The sequence below is a fragment of the Emydura macquarii genome, unplaced genomic scaffold (assembly GCF_026122565.2).
Source record: "Emydura macquarii macquarii isolate MOO-44397 ecotype Brisbane River unplaced genomic scaffold, CSIRO-AGI_Emac_v2 contig_2897, whole genome shotgun sequence".
Taxonomy (NCBI): Eukaryota; Metazoa; Chordata; order Testudines; family Chelidae; genus Emydura; species Emydura macquarii.
In genome coordinates this window covers 14,752,860-14,771,226 of record NW_027133034.1, presented here as the reverse complement: position 1 = coordinate 14,771,226, position 18,367 = coordinate 14,752,860, and the positions used below count along the sequence as shown (strand labels likewise).

General features: G+C 38.4%; 1 protein-coding gene across 1 annotated transcript in view; it reads left to right on the top strand.

The window, feature by feature from the left end:
- The window catches only part of MFSD14B (major facilitator superfamily domain containing 14B), a 46,533-nt gene extending 28,487 nt beyond the window's left edge, over positions 1 to 18,046 (top strand). Inside the window, exons 8-12 of the mRNA XM_067568653.1 lie at positions 4,461 to 4,532; positions 6,345 to 6,457; positions 8,420 to 8,517; positions 10,594 to 10,751; positions 16,371 to 18,046. Coding sequence (XP_067424754.1) covers positions 4,461 to 4,532; positions 6,345 to 6,457; positions 8,420 to 8,517; positions 10,594 to 10,751; positions 16,371 to 16,574 — 645 coding nt within the window. The 3' untranslated portion in view covers positions 16,575 to 18,046. The remainder of the gene's footprint in view (positions 1 to 4,460; positions 4,533 to 6,344; positions 6,458 to 8,419; positions 8,518 to 10,593; positions 10,752 to 16,370) is intronic.
- Positions 18,047 to 18,367: the final 321 nt, after the last annotated feature.

The following is an 18,367-nucleotide window of genomic DNA, read 5'->3' as shown; positions in this document are numbered from 1 at the left end:
TCACTGAAGAATGCATGTCATATTTTCAGAGTCTATCAAGTACACTTCAGATTCAGGATTGGCAGAGTTCTGTTTATAAATTTATATTCAATTTGGGGAACTACACCTTTAACGCACCATATGAACATAAAGTGTGAAACCATTGTGCTTTGTGTACAACAATCTCAAGGTTTTCTTGAGGAAACTGTTCTTGCTGTTATAAGTTTTTTGTGAGGTTTTTTTAATGATCTAAAGACACTTTTTTCTAAATTTCTCAAGCGCATGACTTAATTCTGAAGTAGTGCTGGAAAGGTCTTACTGAATTATAGTTTTAATTTAATATTGAACCAGCTCTTACAGTCCAGTATATTTAATAACATATCTATAGCTTCTAGAATAGCACTGTTTTTAATGAAAACAAGTTAAATTTGTGCTAGAAATGCTCCCCCCTCCACTCTGGTAATAAAAGATGCTATTCTTAAAGTGCATTTATGTTCCAAGTATTTTGCAAAGTTGCTTGGGGATGGCTGTGTATTCTAGCCTGCCTTTCAGTGTAAGTTTACTTTTCAGTAGAGAAATAGCAAAAACAGAGACTTCCTTTTAAGCTGAAAGCACTGAAAATGTGAGAACGTAGTCAATTGGCCTAGGTGAGTCAGGGAATTGATTATTAATAAACTTTACATAGCACAGTGACTCTTTATAATGCATTACAGATAAGAGTTCACAACTCAGTTATACAATTAAGAATGATCCATCTGTTTCCTCTGAGTGTGCTTTCTTCCACAAATCTGAAATCTTAAACAGGTGGAACATCAATTCCATGGTTTTCCTAATTCTGTCCATATGAATGCCAAGCACCCCTTCTGTAAAGTAAATGTAATCATGTGCATTTATAAACAGCTTGTCAAATGTTCTTGCATTTGATAGATAAGAGAGTAAAAAAATGATGGGTGATTAAAAACAAAGTGAGTAAATATTGTACGTTCTGCTACTTCTATGCTGAGGGGAGGAGTAAATGGTATAGGAGTGGTGGTTAGTGATGCAAAGGCATAGTGTAATTACATAGAAAGGGAACTATAGGGAGTGGTATCAAAAGGAGATGACAAAGGGAGCAATAAAGTGAGAAGCATGGGCAGAGGATGGAGCAAGGTGGGGAGGCAACAGAAAATGTTCTAGAAGACAGAACTGTGCAGGAGCAGAGGAAGCTGCAAGTGGATCCATTAAAGGTAATAAAGGAGGAGTCAGCAAAATAGGAAGAGAATCAAATCACAGAAATCCATGGAAAAGAGAGTCTGAAGAAGTGCTTTGCTGATTATGTTAAATGAACTAAGGAGAATCAGAGTAAAGAAGTGACCCTTGAAACGTTGTCGTCGTCGTCTTCTTTATGCAGCTTTTCCTGGTGAGGGTTGGGATGGCAGTATGGCAAATAGGGAGGACCAAACTTCCCTTTCTTCCGCAACAGGTTCCAGCTCCTCCTGGGGGATTCCCAGGCCATCTAGGGGAGACAATCGCTCCAGCGTGTCTTGGGTCGGCCTTGGGGCCTCCTCCCAAAGTTCATGACCATAAGTGAGAATGGGGACATAAAATGACCTGTAAGCCAAGAGCTTCATCTAAAAACGTAGCTCCTGCTTCACCACCAGAGATTGGCCAGTGCTCATATAACTGCTGCCACCACACTAATCCGCCAGTCAATCTCACGCTCCTGCTTACCATCACTCCTGGATAAGACCCCTAGATACTTAAACTCTTCTGCTAAGGGAAACTGCTACCTCTTCACCTGAAAGAACACTCCACTTTCTTCTGGGAAGGAACCATGACCTCTGAATTGGAGGTCCTGATTCTCATCCCAGCTGCTTCATGGTCAGCAGCAAAGCATTCAAGTGCGCGTCAGAGACCACAGTCTGAAGAAGCAAGAAGGACAACATTTGAAAATGGCAGAGATGCCAGCTACAAATCCTCATACTGGATTCACTTCCCTACATGGCTGCGACTTGATACCCTGTCCATGAAGATCACAAACAAGAGTGGGGACAGAACGCACCCTTGGTGGAGTCAAACACCTACCTTGAATTAACTTAATGCCAAGAATGCGGACACAACTCTCACTCTGGAAATAAAGGGACCAGATGGCACACAGCATCAGCACTGGCACCTCATGCTCCTGCAGCACTTCCCTATAGAATATCTCGGGGAACCCGGTCATAAGCCTTCTCCAGGTCTACAAAACAACGGTAGACAGGTTTTGCATATTTCCATGACCTCTCAAGTATCTGTGAGAGAGCAAAGAGCTGGTCTGTTATTCCACATCCGGGATGGAAAGTGCATTGTTCCTCTTGAGTATGAGGTTCACCTAATGGATAGACTTTGCCAGGGAGGCTGAGAAGTTTGGTTCCCCCTGTAGTTGGAACACATCCTCTGGTCTCCCTTCTTAAAGATCAGGACCACCACCACAGTTTGCCAATCCCGCCTTCCATGCAACGTTGAAGAGGCATGTTAACCCCAACATCACTTTGTCCAGTGATTTCCACATCTCCAGGTGAATCTTGTCCACCCCTGCTGCCTTTACAGGTGCAAAGGCACTTTATTACCTCAGTGACCTCATCAACAGAAATAGATCTGATCCCACTGGGGGTTTCCGGCACTGCCCACTGGGTTGAGGAGTTCCTCAAAGTGCTCCTTCCACTTCTCAACAATCTTCTCGGTCATGGTCAGTGTTTCACCACTTTGGCTGAGAACAGGGCAACATCCTGCCGACCCTTCCTAAGGCGACGAATGGTTTTCCAGAACACCTTTGAGGCCGTCTGGTAGTCATTCTTCGTGACTCCTCACAGGCCTGGGATTTCATTTCAATGAACATATGGTCTTAGGTCCGATAACTTTATAATTCTTTCAATCATTGATCTTCAGCCCAACGTGCTCTGGTATCTGGTACATTTATGAGCAACCTTGTGTTCAAACATGATGTTGGTTATGGACAATCCATGGCTAGCACAGAAGTCCACCAACATCTTTCGGATCCAGATCAGGGAGGCCATTACTACCAATCACTCCCCTGCAGGTAGTGTCCATTATTCCCCGTGTGGGCATTGAAGTCCCCAGTAAAATGACAGAGTGCCACCTACTGCCTCTTTTGAGCACCAATCCAACCATCTCTGAAAGGGCTGAAACACACAAAGGGTCAGAGTTTGTCTCTCTGAGACACGAAGTCTCATTGAGGTGACCCTCTTGTCTACTGGGACAAACCCCAACTGTGCAGCACCCAGCCAGGAACTTGAATATCTCCCCCCCCACACACAGGGCCTCTCGTGCAGGGCCACTCCCGAGTAGGAAAGTGACCACTCTCGGTTGAGAAGTTTGTTTCCAGAGCCCCTGCTATGTCTGGAGGTGAGGACAACTATATCTAGCCGATATCTTTCCATCTCTTCCACCAGCTCTGGCACTTTCCCCACCAATGAAGTGACATTCCACATCCTTAGAGCCAGTTTCCATTGTAGAGGGCCAGTCCGTCATGGTTTATCCCTCATGCTGCCATTCTGGCATCGCATCCAACTCTCACCCTTCGCCTCTCAGATGGTGAGCCCACGAAGTGGGTTCATTTTGCCTTTTCGGGCTGAGCCTGGCCGGGTTACGTGCGTGTCCCAGCCATCAGACACTTGCCTTTGAAACTTAGAGAAATTATTATTGCCTTTTGGGGGAGGGTTGCTCTAGTGGGAAGGAAATTTGATTGAGGACAGAGCTGGAGGTGAAATTGTCAAGAAATGGAATAGTCTGCTCAGGAGCTTGGAGATAGAGGGAAAGGAAAGGGAGATGAGAGAGTAGTGGGTTCAAGTGAGGATTTCTTTAAGATAAGAGGAAGCAGCAGTGTTTGGAGGAGAAGGGAAGCAGGCTGAGTACAATGAATAAGAGTTAGAGGTGGTAAGGATTTTAGGAGGCAGGAAGGATGGGGTTGAGTTGTTAATTGGTTTTTGCCACAGGTTTAAAATTCTGCCCAGGATTGTGGTGATCAGATTCTAAATATGAAGTTGCCTTGACCTATGTGAGGTGAGTTAGTGGTCTCAGTTGATTTGCTAGTAAATAAATGCCCATGCTGCAAAAACAACCATCACTAATGGGTAGTCTCATTAGAAAGATGAATAACTCATTTGTGTGTGTCTGCCCATAGAGGTGGTCTCTAGTTGTGAGGAGCTCAATTGCAACCTTGTGGATAAAAAACTTGATTTCCAGAGCTATCACTGTCTCTTATGAGAATAAATTGACACAAAAACCAATCATAATATTTTACTATCCTTTATGTTCTGTGTTGATTAAATGGCATACAAAATGCTAAAATTAAGGAAAATGTTTAATTGTTGCATATTTACAAATCTGTGAATTGTTCTTATTGAAGTAGTTGTGTGTTTATAAAAGCTATCTTTTATGGAACTGCTTTAACTATCTGTAGTTGGCATTTGTTTTATAAACATTCTTTTATTGTCCTTCAGATTATAGGTTTTGGTTCTGCTAGCATTGCAGCATTCATAGCTGTGGTAGGAATTCTGTCTATAATAGCTCAGGTAAGTGTTATCCTAATAGCATTTAGAAATTCTGTTGACTCTTTGCATATACAGAGAGGAAGAATTAAGGGATGTCTGTGTGTGACAGAGTGAGAGTGTTGTGATAATGAAATTCCTCAACAAAACATGAAATGAGTCCAACCTATTACAGTACATTTCATTGAACATATTTCCCCAAAGCTATCTGAGTGTAACCGATCAGGTGAATACTACTGATTTAGCATTTTGGCATGTTGCGATTTATAGATAAACTGCTTCCTACCCTTTAAAGTTTGAGTAGATTTTGTTCAACAGAGGAACATTTGTTCATTCAGATTCCTCCTGAGAGACTGCCCCTTTCCATGACTTCCAGTAACATCTGTGTTCCTCAGGGGTAGTGGAACTGAGTTGCAGAAGGGTCAGATGTGTGAGCTCACTAAAATGTGATTCTTTCAGCAGCTGGACCAAGATTTTGGCCTGGATTTCTGCAAGAGATTAAAAGGCAACTAACCTAACTGGTTTCAAAACATAGTACAAAACTTATTTCTTGACTGCTTTCCTATAGTCAAATTAAAGTTACATTTTTTAATTAAAAAAAAAAAAAAGAAATTCAAATACTGGGGATAGAGAAATGGATTCCTTTAACTTTTATATTTGTAAAATGCACATCAGCTCAATATAAAAGAGTAAATTTGGCCCCTTAAAATGTTGATCTCTAAAGGTTGAGACCCTGGACATGTATAAAGATGACTCATGTAGATATGATTTAATTCTAACTTTGCTACTGAAATAGTTCCATGATGTCTACCAATACATTTAAATATGAGGGCAATGAAAGAAAATAAAGACAAATAGCAGAATGACATTAGTGAGGAAGTGTGGTGTATTACAGAAATACAGATATGATTTGCTTCCCTCTTACTGTGGTGGTGGGGGGTTGTAAATAAGATGCGTCTCCAGTGGGGTCTTGGATATTCTCTGCTGTTAGACACAATGCACTGTAGTGCCTGCCTTGCAAAGAGCTTCATCAGGAAGTACCTGCCTCTTGGCTCATGCTAAGGGGCTCCCCTTCCCACAGGGCCACCACTGACACTTCACTGGCTGTGGCCTCTGAGGCTCCTATGCCTCCACTGTTGTGACTCCTGGTCTATAGTGCGTTCCTCTCCGTGGAAGTGAAGGGGGAGAAAATGTGGGACTGAGAGGTAGAACAGGAGAAGGCACAGAGTGAAGTGCAGTCCTTCATTCTCCATACAGGAGAAAACATTGGATTTAGCATTGGATTCCAGTGAGCAAAGCAGCTATCTTTGATTTTTGAAAACCATCTAGAAATATGTCTGTTTTCAAATTTCCTGGGATGTCTGACTAACACTTTCGTGAGACTTATTAAAACTGAACTCTAAGTTGAGGGAAAAGGAAAAACTTTTGCTTGCTAGATATCTGTGTATTCCAGAAAACCAAAGAATCATTGTTCTGCATTCAATACTTACATTTTAATTTTTTTTAATAAACTCTGTTAATTAATAACATGAAGGGATATCTCTATCTTTTTTGAAAAGGTAATTAAAAATGTTTCTGGTTGTGCTTTTAGTAATACCTATACATCACATTTTGGATCAAATCGGGTGTCTACGTCTTTGGATTATTAAATACATACAGTAATGTCTTAATAGTCAGAGTTCAGTTAACGGAATTCACGCAGCAGTAGTAGACTTCTCTTGGATTGTTTCCTGTAGAAGTGGAAGCTGTATTAGAGATCTCAAGTTCAGAATACTTCTTGGCTGAGTAATGGTCCCTTTTGACCTTGAGTCTGAGTCCATTCCTTATTTTTTACAGACTGTGTTCCTCAGTATCCTGATGAGGTCAATAGGGAACAAGAATACAGTCCTCCTTGGCCTTGGTTTTCAGATGCTCCAGCTCGCCTGGTATGGTTTTGGATCTCAGCCTTGGTAAGCACACATCTCCTGAGCTGCACACATTTCATGGGGCTTTAAAATATTTTTTTCAGAAACTCCCACTATTTTGAATATTTTTATCTGCATTTGTCTTTTCTATCAAAGAACTTGATTAGCAGTCTGTGATAGACATTATGCTACTTTAATTAGGTATGCATTTCATAGTCTGGAATATCTAGCTTGGGGAACAATAACATATGGGGTATTTAGACCAATTGTACATTAACATTCCTTGTTAACATCATTTTCTTTCAGAACATGATACACTTGTCCTTCAAGTACATTACATTGGTTAATTGTAAAACATGACTCCTAATTTTTAAGTTCTACTTGGCTTTCTCCTAGAGTAATGGCTATCTGTCCTTTAAAACAAGCACCTTTTATTTTGAGGCTAGCTGTATTGCTTAACAGTTAAGACACAAAAGCAAATGCATCTACAAGGGCAAAAATAAGCTTTTGCTGATCATATTTCATTTCAGAATTATATGGCAATCTTCAGAGTAGCTTTCATAACTTGCAGCTTTCCAAAGCAAGCAACAAGAGATAACAGATAACTAGTCTGTTAGATGGGAAATCAGTGTGATTAGATGGGAAATCCTCTAAGCCTTGTTTCAGGTGCTTTTATAGCAACCTGTCATGTACAGCAAGGAGTTGAACTTATTAATTCTTTGATTATTAATTTGCCTCTTACTCTTCTACAAACATCCAGGATGTTCTAGACATCCTAATAGTTAATTTTCTTACCATATCAGCCCATTTAAGGTGTTCTTGCAATTTAGATGGTTGGTCTTGAGTTCTCCCATTCCCATTAACAGTTCTGGACATACACAAATATAGGCTGCTAGCTTAGTCTCTGCCAGTCTTTCCCTTTTATAGAAAGTGTTGAGGGTTTTTTAAATTTATGTCAGGAAAATTTTGGTCTAGTTTTACTTGGATAAACTTGCTGTTGAAGTTGGATCCCAGAAGAATATCCAGCCTGGCTTGTCCAACTCATCTTTTTGAGCACACGCTACTTGTTCTCATCAGGTTGCTTTTGTCATTTGCTTCATTTGAGGGCCCTCTCCCACCATGTTGGATACATGCGGTGACAACTTTAGATGGTGCCTAGAGGCACTGTCATAACTTATTTCCAAACAGCTCTACCAGTAAAGGGCATTGAGGCAAAAGCTCTTTCCTTCTTGGAATACCAGTCCCTCCTGTGCTATAGTGAAGAATGCCCCACCAACTTTTTCACCAGAACTCTCCATAGTAATTTAGATTAGCTAGAGAGCAGCCTTACCTAGAGTAGTAGCAACTAAACAGATTTTAGGCTCTGTGCAATAAAATTGACTGAATTCTGGAACTGGATTTGATGGCGAAGAAATAGAACAGGAAGACAAGCCATTCAAAAGCTGCCTTAGGAAATGCATGTTCCCCTATTAATACGTGCTCTGCCTTGCATATTGAGTGTCACCTCTGACCCTATTCAGTTAACTCGGGGGATATTCAATAAAATAAAGCAGGATGGGATTTAATAAAACCTGACTCATTTCCTGGAGTCTGGCATAACCTGACATGCTCTTATCAATGCAGTAGATTCACTGAAATTACTCCTTGGTATGACCTTTTGTAACAAAGGACAAGCCAGCATCACATTTTGCTCACCTCTCATCTTAGCTTGGGTTAAATCAAACCAATTAGTTTCAATGAACTCAGCGTAACTCAGAAAAACGTAAATAGGAGAGGTCTCTGAGGTTGTGTGACAAATTGTAAGAGAAGAAAATAACTGAACTGTAAATACATAGCAATTATAAAAATTACAGCTTTGAGTACTTAATGGTTAGTGTCAATTTTAAAAACAGACCCTAATTGAGGGACCTGAAGCTGTGTATGTTCTTGCTTGTTGGGGAAATCCTTTTGTATCTAAAAGCATTGCTACTTTGTGTTTTGAACAAAATACGTATTTAATCCACACAGGATGATGTGGGCAGCAGGAGCTGTAGCAGCTATGTCAAGTATTACATTTCCAGCAATCAGTGCTCTGGTTTCACGAAATGCAGAATCAGATCAACAAGGTAAGTTCAGTAAATTGATCTTTGTGCACCTGAAAAATTTTCTTCCTTGGATCGATTTTCTTTCTTAAAAACCATAATACCTATCTATCTGTGCTCTTCAAATAAGATGACAAAGAAGGTAATTAATTTTTGTCAGTAGGAATGAAAGTTTGTCTCGGTATTATGAAGAGAGAGTGATGTCCATAAAGCATACTTGCCTTTCATTACTTCTTAAAAAGCATTGCTGTGGTCAGTGCAGTCATTTCTTTACATAATTGCCTTTAAAGATGCTAGGAAAAAAAAGTAGGTTGCTACAATAACTTTCATGCTTTTTCCTCTCCCCTTGTTTTAAAAAGTGTTCTATAACTGAACAACCAGCACTAATGTATCAGTACCATCTTTTTCTTAGCAGCTAAGTCCCCATTTTCCTACTATCTGATTTATTACTTTATATACACTAGAAACATTTTCTCTTTGGTCCTCTTGCCAGGGAGAGGGTGTTTCATTCAAAAATACCAAAGGAAAACTTAAAATAGCTCTCTCTGGGGAAGCAGAAAAAATGAATAATGAAGAAAGGGTGGGGTGTGTGCATGTATGTTTATTCCAAATGGTAAGTTGAAAAAGTGAGTTGTAGAAAAGGTAAAACCTACACTTGCTTTAAAGTGGAAAAATCAGCAGTTGATACTGATGAAACATTAGGTATATTTTATAGTGCCATGGTGCTTTAAAGAAAATGTAACTATCAGGTCCCTGCCCTGTGGGGTTTACAATCTAAAGTTAGAACAAAGAAATGAGAGGACAATAAAATAGAATGAGAGTCACAAAAAGTAAAGAAACGATATAGCCTTAGGAGACAGTCTTCTGTGGGGAAAGGTGGTATTTGTGCACATTTGATGATCATATTTTCTGTAAGCTAACATGGTTTACAGTGATTACATTCTAAGAGTGAACTAAGTTTCAAAGAAGGTGTTCTGGTTATTGGTTTCTTGTTTTGTGGGAGGAATAGTTTTTCAAGCAAAAACAGTTAAAAGCAGCAGGGAAAAATTCTGTGGAAATTAGGGGGAAATACAGTGGTGCACGTTCATTCAGAGCCACTAGAAAACTGTACGTGAAAGGATTTATGTAATTCCAGAGTGAAGTTATGCCACCTAGTGGAGAGGAAACAGCAGTTGTAATTACAGATAACTGCCCCAAAACTGAACAGAAAGTAAACCAAACTAAGTGACTTGCACTCAGTAAAGCTTTCTTTTTGTTACAGTGCCCATGGAAATCACACTTTCCCTGATTTTCTACTACCCGTGTCAGTAAAAATGGTATCCACATAATTTAAAAATAGTTTGCACCACCCTGAAGATTTCCATTTTGTTCATGTCGCACTAGTTTGTAAGCGTGTCAAGACAGATTGCCTTCCTTTGTCATATATAGGCAATGCTTAATAATGACATTTATTAGTGATAATACATAAGTTGGTATCAGTCAGAAACTGCTACAAATGTGGGCAAAACCATTATTAATTCAGTACTTTGCCCTTCCTGAGCTACCCCTGAGTTGGAGCAGGAAGAAGATTTATCCGAGGAGGATCAGACAACAGCAGGGTGTTACTGATGGAGAACAAAATGTTGGTCCATAGCTTGCTTGGGGGTATTTTGCACATTGAAATTTACTTTTTTATTTATAACCAAGGCTCATTATCTTTTGGCTTAGGCAAATTTCATCATAAGCTTCTTTTGTTCAGTATAGGTGTGGAGAGAAGCTAAGTTAGGGAGATCATGGAGGCTGAGCTCTCACCAGTTATAGCTGGGGAATGTTGATAAATTCTAACTCAGAGCCTTCAATTTCAAAATTGAAAATATATTGCTAGTAGCACATTAATATATTGAGTAAACTGTGCCCATGTGGAAGCTAACTAAAATCCAGCTAACCTTCCCTGAAGGCATTTCTTAAAACCCTATCTTGTGGAAGATAAGGTTAGCTTATTACACAATAGAATTGAACAGTAATTAAGAGAAGTTTTGGGTTGTTGTATTATACATAAAAATAAGGGATGGCTGATGAAAAGGTTGCTTTCTTCACTATTGTTACCTTGTCCTTTCACAGGTGTTGTCCAAGGAATAATAACTGGAATCAGAGGTCTGTGTAATGGCCTTGGACCAGCTCTCTATGGCTTTATATTCTTTCTCTTCCATGTGGAACTCAGTGAATTGGCACCTGTCCAGAGTTCTGATAAGAACACCATGCAGGATCCTAGTGAGGAGGTAAATTCATGGCTGTCTTCCATTGTTTTTCCGTCAGAAATATCAAATTTGGATGACTAAAATATCTTGATCTCCTGGAATGTGTTCCTAAACTTAGTTTTATTGCTCTTAATTACATAAGAGAGTATTTTAAAGCTAGCAGCAAAGTAAGTAATAGATGTTAAAGCCAAAGCAGTAGCTTTGCTTTTTGTTATTATAGTGGAGTCAATACACTTCTTTTGACATAAGAATAAACTTTGTGTGCAGCTATGTTTTTTCTATGTGCTACAGTAAAATGTCTGATTTATTGTTGATGGGGAGACTAAAAGAACTGGTTTATTTAATTACAGCCAGTTTCCTCGTGAATGTGATAGTACAAATCTGATTGATTATTCATGAAAAAGCTTTAGCATATAGTTTTTATAGTAATAACAGAATACTGTACAACCATTTTTTAAATGTGGACATCCTAGAAAAATATGCTTTAATAAAGACTTGCATTTTCTGACATTTTTCACTAATGCCTTGTGACCCCCTTTTGATTCCCTCCAGTAACACTAAATTATTGCTTTTGAAATGCCTTTGCTGTCTTCCACTTGTCCGTCTCGTAAAGTTTAAGCTTCTTGTTCTCGTCTATGTCCCCATCTACCTCATCTTTTTATTGCTCCTTCACTCTTATCAAAGCCTGTCTCACTTGTCTTTTACTTCTCCTTCTCTTGGCGTTTTGTGCTATCTTTTTACGCTGACCCATTTAGCCATGCCCTCACTTTCTTTCGTATCTCACCTGCAAACCCTGTTTTTCCAAGAGGCCTAATGATCTTTATGCAGATGAAATAAAATATTTAACAGTAGATTGATGTATTAAGATCTTACATTATTAAGACTTAATTTCCTTTGTAGAATATTCCACATTACACTGATTAGTGTATTATACATAAAACTAAGGTACACTTGTCAGAATAAATTGACAAAGTGCACTTTGTTGCAGAATTTTCAATATTTTAAAATCATGTTTGCATCTGTGGTCATCCACAATAGATTTTCCAATTGCTGGTGATTATGAGCATGCTTCTAAGTAGAAGGAGCTTCTCTTATTTTGAAGATTGGTTTCACAAAGCAGAATATAATTTTAGTATCCTGCATGTGTGCCACTGGTCTCAGTGATCATTTCCCCTCATTATACTGAGAAACCTGTAATATTTTTTCCTATGTGTACATAGGATTTATTTTCTGGAGTCTAATTCCAGTAAAAAGTTGCCTTTTCAGTACAATCAAAAAGATTTGGGGTTGCTTTCTCTGCTGGGACCAGAATACACTCACATTCTGTGACAGAATTTGATTTTCCAATATCAGTTGTGTTTTTCTGTCCAAGACAGAGTTGCTTTTATTAGGCTCCAGTGTTAAAATACCATCTTTCACTGTGCTTGAACACTTTTTTACCACCTGTACATGTGTGTGTGTGATATGGCACTTAACCTTGACAGAAGATTTGATAGGGCTATTAATCCTGGAAGTTAGGATTTCCTTTCCAGGGAACTTTAACTTCCTGTGAACAGTCTTATTGTGCAAATGTAAGTTGTTTCTTCTTAAAATTTATCTTCAAATCTTTGGAGGTCTTGGAAACTTGCAAAGATGACAACAGCCTGGGAGAACCCATTGAAACTTGGCCGACAGCAGTGATTCTTAGCCTCCCCACTTTGCCAGTGAAGACTAGAAATAAGATAACTTGAATCAATATACCCCACAATTGTGAACCTCTCTTCAATTTCCACTGCAGATAGGGATAGTTGTGGCAAAATGTGTCTGATATTCAAAGTCTTAAAACTGATTTATGATGTGAAACAAGTGATCTCCACTCTTTACCCCTCCCATTAAAATTAGTAACACTAAAACAGATTTGGAACCCCAGGAGGATGTTACTGATACAGACTGGTCAAAGTGGTGATGCCTCAACCACTTGCATATGCAAACTGGTAGATCAAAGACTAACATGATCAAATGGAGCTACTTAAATGATACACATGCAAGTGTGGTGAAATCCAGACCATGGAGCACTTGCTTATTTGCTGATTCATTGGGGAGACCTGTATGAAGGAGGACCTCGCTGCAAAGATGGGAAGAGCCATTGCTTGTCCATGGTTCTGAAACAGCATCTAGTTTGTGACTAGAACATGAGAAAAAGATGATGACCCCCTCCCTTGCACAGTTTTAGTCAGACACTATTTCGAGAACTGCAATGCTACAGTTTCAGTACAAGCTTTCATGGAGGACAAAGAATGAAAAATATTGCCACAAAGATGGGAAAATTGACACATTTGTGACTTAAAAACAGCAACATGGTTTGATATTTGCCCAGTCATCAGAACATCCTTGCCAAAAAAAAGACTTTTTTCCAGCCACTTATTAAATAACATTTAGTGTTCTCATTACCAAAATAATTAGGGTGCTATATAACAGGTTAATCAAAATTTCCACTAAATTACAGTTGACATCAGCCTTTAGTAGTATTCAGTGCTTTACAATTTTGTACTGAAAAATTAATTGTGCTAAAGCCTGGCATAAGTTTCCTTTCATGATCATATTTTTAGTAGTCTTTTTTTAAAAAGGATTTCACACTTTTTTTTTGCTTCTAGAGAAATTATTTTTAGCAGTTTGAATTTTGCAGGCAGTTAAATCCCAATCCAGCAAAAGAGTTGAGCACATGTATAACTTGGGACATGTAAGATAGTCGTCCTTTTGACTTCTCTATGACTACTGAGATGCTTAATTATGGTTGTGCAGAACCAGGGCCTTGGTTTTGTAATTTTATTTTCTTGTCTGATAGTTGAAAGTCCTGTAACATCTTGGTATCTGCCGAACAATAGTTATGAAGTTATGTTCAAATATTTTCCTCTTTTCATTCTCCTATTAATGGGGGAGAATTCCTGGAGTGTGAATTTATTCTCTGTTGTATTATTGGTTTAATTTAACCATATGAAAGAACTTCAATGCTTTCAGAAAAAACCACAAAAAACCACATTTAAAAATACTTCTAAACATATTGACCCAAAATCACAAAAGCCAGGAAATTAAGAGGTAAGACACCCCCTTTGAGGGTGGGAGAGCTGAATCTCAGGTGACTTCTTAATGTGACACTGTTTGGGTAGAGAGAAAGATCTGACACTTCTGTTCAATACAAAAATAAAGGTGGGTTTAATATAGTATTTTTACAAAAGCTTTAGCATCTTTATACATCATAAAGAAACAATCAAATCAAAAACATGTTTTAATCTTGATTTTAGTTCACCTGTGAATAACTGCTTCAGGGGAAGGCTTGCACTACAGAGCATGGAGCCTTAAGAGGGAAGGCTCTATTTACACTGGTAATTTTCCACAATTGTGCTCTCACTGAATGCTGGCATAGGCAGTGTTCAGGCATTTTTACCTTTGTTGTCTACCCTTGCTCAGAGCAATTCTAGATGACATGATGAGCCCTGCTGTCTATACTGGTACTCCCTCCAGTGGAGCTACAGCAATGGGAGCATCCCCAAAATTGCTAGTGTATACCAGGCTTTAGAATGAACAAGTGAAGTTCACAGCAGTATATTTCAGCCTTCAGGTTCCTCTGTGTACAGTACCTTTTGAAAAGCAGGTAATGTATTTAAGTGCCTAACTTCAGGGACCGGCAGCTGAAAATATTCCCCTCGGTCTCAAGGGGGAAAATTCCTTATGGTTACTAAACACTCTGAAGTAGTAAAACTTGGTTTTAAAATTCTCCTTCACATTTATGCTAGGGTTACTTCTTGCAATTTGTTGTGTTCAGACAGGGAAATTAGACTGATTTCATTCACTTCATGGTTTTTGTGTGTTGGGTTGCAAATATGTTTTTTAAATCCAGGGAAAGTCTTAATTGACAAAACAAAATTACAAACACTTGTGTGTGATTTTGTAGCCTAGTTTTAAAGAAGCTAAATATGTGCCTTAAGCTACCAGATATCGACTTTAACTTATACATGTTATGCTATAAAGGTATATGGATATTACTATAATCTACATCTATGTATTATACTATGTATTGTTTTTAAAAAAATCAACTTCTTACAAACAGGATGAATTAACTTCAAATATCAAATTATCATACTTCAAATGCAGTACATTAGCTTGTGCTGTTGTTCTTTACATATAGTAAACATTTCAGAGAGTTTGGGTTTTTATATATAAACTAGATTCAGAGATGCTTGAACAATAATTATATTTCTGTAATTTAACTTTTTCAGTTATATCTGAAATGAAAGATACTAATTGAGCAGTTGTACTTCTGGGTGTAATGTCAAAATATTAGCCTCTTAACCAGAAGTTGGAACTTTCCTGACTTACACGCTTCTGTGCAAGCATATCTGTCAGCAACAAGGATTTTAAGAGGGTGCCTATTTCTGCTGTTAGTCACTATTGTTTGTGAATAAACTGTCATTTTAGAGAATTTCTGCATATTTAAGGTCAAAGCTAAAAAAGAATTCAGAGTGAGTGAATTTCTTTGCATGCATATTTGTAAATAGAACTGAGTGAATAGTGGACTTTTGGTTTGCTGGTTTGGATCAGACTGAAAAATATTCCCCCCCCCTTCCCCTCCCCCCCAGCAAATTGAATAGTCAAAAAATTTTAAGTCAGAACAAAATGTTTCATTTTGACCCAAGTAGAAAAATTGTTTTGCTTTTGGGTGTTTTGACAAAAGCAAGGCAGGCTAAATTCACAAAAAAGCAGGGAGGGAAGGAAAGAGGACCTCCTTTATAACATTTACTCCAGTGGTTTGATTAGTGTCCTGGGATGCGGGAGTCCCAGGTTCCATCCTTCTCATCCCTCTGATCTACTGTGGAGAAGGGATTTGAACTTTGGATTCATATATTGCAGGTGAGTGTCCTCTCCATTTGGGGTATGGGATATAATGGTATGAGTGACAGTAAGTCATTGTCATTGGGCCAGGGAAAGAATGAGAGTGACTTTCCAGTCTGATGGTCATGGCACTCGCCTAGGATGTGGGAGACCCAATTTCAGGTCCCTCCATGAATTACTAGTTAAGATAAAATAGAATAGCTTCAGCTGGAGAAACAGATAGTCACTGGGTTAACCCATGATCTAGGGCAATCTCCTGCAACATGGGAAACCCAAGTTCAACTCCTTTCTCCACAGTGGAGCGGATGGAATCTGGGTCTCATATCCCAGGAAAGTATGCTGGGTTGAAAGTTATAAGGCAGAGACTGTTTATTTCTTCCTTGGCCCACACAGCTTTTTGTGGATCTAGACCTTTACTTTTGTCACAATACCTAAAATCAAAATGAAATTTTTCAAGTCAGGTTGAAATGAAGTGTTTATTTGACAAACGTTGATTTTTTTGGCTTTGTCATAGCTCGGTGAACTTGACATGAATTCACAAATAGTTTTTGGTTGAATTAAACTATTTTTTCAGGGAGTGAAGCATTCATTGAACTTTTCAGCCAGCGCTAGTTGTAATGCACGTACAAATTGAGCATGCAGTTATATATACATTTAGTAAACAGCTTTTTAATATTGTTGTCCTACCGCCTCCTGATGTAGTGGTATAATTTTTTTAATACAGTAAATATTTCAGTTTCATACTTTTCTGATTTGTATGTTTTGTTGCAGAGAGCTATCATCCCTGGCCCTCCTTTCCTGTTTGGAGCATGTGCAGTTCTTCTAGCTTTTCTGGTTGCCTTATTCATTCCTGAGCACAGTAAAGCCAGTTGTACCAAGAATCATTGCAACAGCATCAGCAGTGCCCAGAGTAACAACCCAGATCATGGCAGTGATGAGGATATTGAACCATTGCTGCAAGACAGCAGTGTATGAGGGTTAGCTTTGAAAGAAGAGGCTGTAAAGCAAAATCCATGCACTGAGCTGTGAACCCAGAAGACAGGACAAAATGCAGTGAGCATCTGGCCTCTTAAAGGAGGGGGGAGCCATGCGTAAAGGAAGGCCACACGTGGTGGTGTGTGGATATTGGTGTCCACTTTGGGTTCATTCTATCAAACGTTTACTGTGGTGTTTTGTTTTCTGTTCTAGGGCAAGGTAAGGTTTCTTTCCCCCCTGTATCGAAGTGTAACTGCAATTACCATCTCAAGCTCTGATGCTGGATTGAAAACCTAAATACACAGACTTTGCAGAGAGCAACATTTAATAAAACCATTTGAACATTCAATTCCCAAAGTCAATATACACAAAATAAGTAGGTTTGAGGCAGACTGTAGTTCCTGTCAAAATAGTTAACGGTTAAATTTTGCATTTCTTAAGCCTTTGGTCCCTCCCAAATCTATGAGGGCTACACAGGGCCATACATCCAATCTATACAGTTTTAATATCTGAAATATAACTGATGGATAAAGGTCATATTAAAATTCCTGAATCATATGCTCAAATATTTGTATCCTATAGTAATACAAAATCCAATAGACTCCGTAGGGTGTTGATAAAACTACACAATTGCTTTTTACAGATGAGGGATCATGTATGACAACTTTTGCTTATTAGTCAAGTCTTAAAACCACATTCCTGAAGAGTGTCTGACCTGAAGTGGTTAAAAAGAAAATCCAGTTGACACCTGTGAGCATTGATGGCTTCAGTACTGTTAGAAGAAAATGATTTTAGTGATTTACTGTATAGCACCACAAATAGAGACATTCTTAGTTTGTGTGGGGGCTAGTTAACTGGGTGCTGAGGCTTACATCAAGACTGGTGTGTATTTATTGCATTTTGTCATTCTGATCTGCTGTATGAAATAACTCTTCCCACTAATTTCACCCCTGCCTTAACTGCTACTTAGTGTGCATTTATTCTCATTTAGCCTTCATATCAATGTCTCACCTGCTGAATTTCAAGGAAATATGCATATTAAGTTCCTTTCTAAAAGATGCTTTAAAGAAGTTCAGTGTCTACAAAGTATTGTGCTAATTTTTAGACATTTTATGAAAAATTATACAGATTTATATGTATTTTGTTGCGGTGTAAATGAACCATTAAACAGAACCTGACTTTAACAAAGTACTCCTATGAATGTTTTGTATGTATGAAATGTATGTAGATATTTGTAAGGAGTTTTAACTTTTTCCAGATGGGGTGCTGTGTAAATCTTGTATTTATAAATGCAATGAGGGCACTGACAGATATACAGTTTTTATAAAGGATTGTGTATTGACTGAATGAATTTTAAAAAATTATATATTTTGAAACTTGTTCCACCGTGAGAAGAAATAACAGACCTTTTGTACTATGTAGTTTGGTTTTTAAGTTAAGCTTCCTAATGCATAATAAATCTGCAACTTGTATTTTCTTGGTTTCATGTGTTAGTGTGTTTTTGCAATTATTTATTAACTTCATTTCCTTTTCACTAATTCAGATTGAAGATTTATGATTCACAATATATTACATTTGTAGCTCAATACCCCAGTCAAGGTTCAGGGTCCCATAGTGTTATGTTTGTTTATACAAATAATAAGACCCCCTGTGTACTAGAAATCTCCCAATATAGGTTTAACAAGGTGTGACTGGGATGCACCAGAGAAATGGGAAGAGTGGGTACAGGAGGACCGATAACATTGAAATGTGAATCTTCTGGATTTGAGCTGTCAAATCCACTATTCAGAACT